The sequence below is a fragment of the Medicago sativa genome, chromosome 7, assembly GCF_051527215.1.
Source record: "Medicago sativa cultivar Bolivia chromosome 7, Bolivia_mono, whole genome shotgun sequence".
Taxonomy (NCBI): domain Eukaryota; kingdom Viridiplantae; phylum Streptophyta; class Magnoliopsida; order Fabales; family Fabaceae; genus Medicago; species Medicago sativa.
Genome location: NC_140755.1, coordinates 74,864,906 through 74,868,395, shown reverse-complemented (window position 1 = coordinate 74,868,395; position 3,490 = coordinate 74,864,906). Strand labels below are relative to the sequence as shown.

The window sequence follows — 3,490 nt, the reverse complement described above, 5'->3', positions numbered from 1 at the left end:
AAGATAAGTACTTATGTACCATTTGGAACTACCAACATAAAATGCCATAATTGACTTACTAAGTGTCATATGTTAGAGAATTTGTTTTATTTTCGCTATGGCTCGTCCTTCGCCCTGTTAATCTATATAATTTTTGTTGTATGAATTTTAAGGCTTCTAGATTTATGCATCGTGGCAATTCAATTGCAAAACTAACTTCAATTTGATTTTCACGAGTAATAACTTGAACTTCTGTATATTAAAGGGCTTAGTATTCAGAAAAATAAACTGATTATTTCATTAGTTGATTCATCACAAACAACTTAATGCATAAACTTGTACATCTCATTAGCCATCATTGATCTTAGGCACATTATTGTTTTCTCAACTTTATGACTAAAATAGATTTCAACATGAAATTTTCAAACACATGCTTAGAGATAGCCTTTCTCCTTGCAACATTGAATTGCATCGTCGAACATATCTTCGATAGTGTACTTAAATTCGAAACCAGCATCCACGAGTTTCTTCGTGTTTAAATCTGGTAACCTTGCACCTTTAATTTCCTTCAACTCATCTACTGTTAGTATTTGATATTCTGGATATTTGGCTGAAAGAAGTTGAGACATCTCTTCAATAGGTACAATGAATGGTGAGCAATTGTATCTACCTCCCGGAACAGAATTCTCAAGTAGATATATATGTGCCCTAGCTACATCATCAACATGTACCATGTGGAAACGTGTCACACCAATTTGTTCTTTTTTGCCTGCACATCAAAGTCAATGGGTAAAGATCGAACGGTCATATACCGAGTTTAGGTTTTAAATTGACTTATCGAAGTTGAAATGTGACTCGTCCAATCTTTATCAACGATCTCATGATTGAAATGGCGGTATCATATTCTGACTTGGGTAAACTCAAATCAATCATAATCTATGAAGCACGGACACTCCTCGGGTTAGGCGTGACACGATACCGACACATGTAATTACACTGAATTATGTAATTTTCTCAAATTATTAACAGTGTCGGTGTGTCAGTGTCCGTGTCGTGTCCAGTGTCCGTATCCGTGCTTCATAGGTCATAATTTACGAACAAGTAAAAAAGTGAAAGAAACATGAGTAGAATAAGGTGCAAAATTCATACCTAATACCAAAACAAGGGCTTTCTCAATAGAATCAGGAAGCTTAGGACAAACAAAACGACCAACAATAAAAGGAAGAATCAAAGTAACAACATCAATCCCATTTTGTTCACCAAATTCAAGAACAGCTTTCTCAGCCAAAGTCTTAGAAACAGCATAATTCCAACCAAATGGCTTAACACTTCTAAGCAAATCAACATCACTCCAATCACTCTCATCCAACACATCTTTGTCTTTTCCATTGAATGAAACAGCAGAACCACTTGAAGTGTATATAAACCTCTTCACTGTCTTTGAATTCACACATGCTTTTAAAATGCCTAATGCGCCATCGACGGTTCTTTTTGTCACTATTTCTTCTGGTTCACTCACGGCGAAGTCAATTGGTGAAGCGGTGTGGAATATCCCGACACAGCCTTCGATTGCTGCAGCGAAACTGTCAGGGTTGCTTAGATCGGCGTTGAAAAAATGTAGCTTTTCGGATGCACCGGGTAGATTTGTGAGGAAGCTAACATCCCTCTTACGTTCTGTTAATGTCAAAAACATAGGGAAATTATAAGCATTTGTTTGGACTAGTGTATATAAAATGTTTCTGAATTAAATTGATGGTTTTGAGAAGTTGATTTTTTAAAAAATTGAGTTTGAAATGAAGTGAACTATGTTTAAATGTTTTTAGAAAATATGATACAAACATTTCTTCAAAAAAAGAAAATATGATACAAACTTAGTACCAAATCCTTTGCAGTTTCTCTAGCCTAAAATCGGTCGATGGATTCATCTAACAAAGAGATATAATGCTCTCTGATGTTAGATTAATTCAACGACTTAGAGTTAGCTTGAGAGGCAGAAAATGTTCCAAGTCGATAAACTTTTTGGCCTAACACCAAAGTTACATATTTGATCACTTTTCCTTTATATGTGAAATGAATCCATTATTAAAAAGTTATGCCAAAAACTGTAACACAAGTTGTTTCCAAGAACATGTTTAGAATTACGGTGAATTTGACAAGATTATAATGGCAGTGTAACTTCTTTGATATTCCAAAGAAGTTTTTAACACAATTACGGTGACAAGTGGTGATTTTAGTTAAATTTACCTTGAACTCAGATATATACGAGTCACTCGACAGAGTATATAGAAGGCTTAATAGCAGTTTTGGCCCCTTATGTTTCAAGAAGTTGCGATTTTGGCCTCATAACTAAAATAATTTGATTTTGCCCCCCTGTGTTTTGCCCCCTTTGCACTTTTGACCCCCTAGACCAATTTTGATCAAGTCAATGCTGACGTGGTGTCACATGTGTAATTTTTTTATTTTTTTTATTTATTTTTTTTAATTAAATTTTTTATTTTTTATTAAAAAATAAAAAAAAGAATTTTTTAACTTTTTTTAATTAAAAACATTTAAAAAAGTATTTTTTTTATTTTTTAATAATTTAAAAAATAAAAAATAAAAAAATTACACACGTGACGCCACGTCAGCATTGACTTGGTCAAAATTAACCAAGGGGCCAAAAGTGCAAAGGGGGCAAAACATAGGGGGCCAAAATCACAACTTCTTGAAATATAGGGGGCCAAAACTGCTATTAAGTCTATATAGAAACAACTATAAAGGAGTAAGAACCCAAATCAAGACTAATAACCATTCACAAATAGAGTAAAACCTGGTCAAGTTAAACAAAAATGTTAAATAAAAAATAATTTTGATTCTTCCCATATTCCACAAACCAAACACACAATATAGTTAATCAAATACACATTTCTTTTGTGAAACTATTAAAATAAAAAAGGGTAATTCACCTGGATCAGCTCTAATAGTGGTATTGACAGAGTATCCATTTTCAAGAAGACTCTTGATAATCCATGAACCAAGAAAACCTGTACCTCCAGTTACACACACTCTTCCTTTTCCTTCAGCCATTTGGACACTCTTTTTCTGTGATTGATAGTGTTTGTTTCCTTTTCTTAGTGTTGTCCTTAACTTCTACTATTAACGTTGTTCTGCTTGATATATTTATGCATATACATATAGATATACTCACATATAATATTGGTTGGTTGCTTTGGCCATCACATTATTGGACTCTTTAGAGTCAAACATTTTTGCTGAATAAACGTCACCAATGTTAATTCGGTTAATTAATTCATAAGAGTTTTAACTTGAGTTAGGTTGGTAGGTTACATCCAAGAAAATAAGTACTTTTATTTTCTCTATGCTTTTAGCTCTTGACATTATGCTAACATCTTAATCATTGAAAATTAATAAACTGAAAACGCCGTACTTGACCAAGTATCACATGTTGAATAATGGTACTATTATTTGCGTTGGCTTGACCATATGGGTCTGTTTGGTAAATACCAAAAAA

The 3,490-nt window shown here is 33.3% G+C and overlaps 1 protein-coding gene across 1 annotated transcript; it reads right to left on the bottom strand.

The window, feature by feature from the left end:
• Positions 1-253: 253 nt before the first annotated feature.
• LOC146908448 (vestitone reductase) lies at positions 254-3,103 on the bottom strand. The gene is made up of 3 exons (XM_085725896.1): positions 2,925-3,103; positions 1,129-1,653; positions 254-748 (listed from the first exon to the last, which is right to left on the bottom strand). The coding sequence occupies exons 1-3, from the start codon at positions 3,043-3,045 to the stop codon at positions 414-416; spliced, it is 981 nt and encodes a 326-aa protein (XP_085582022.1). The 5' UTR covers positions 3,046-3,103; the 3' UTR covers positions 254-413.
• Between the last annotated feature and the right edge of the window lie 387 nt (positions 3,104-3,490).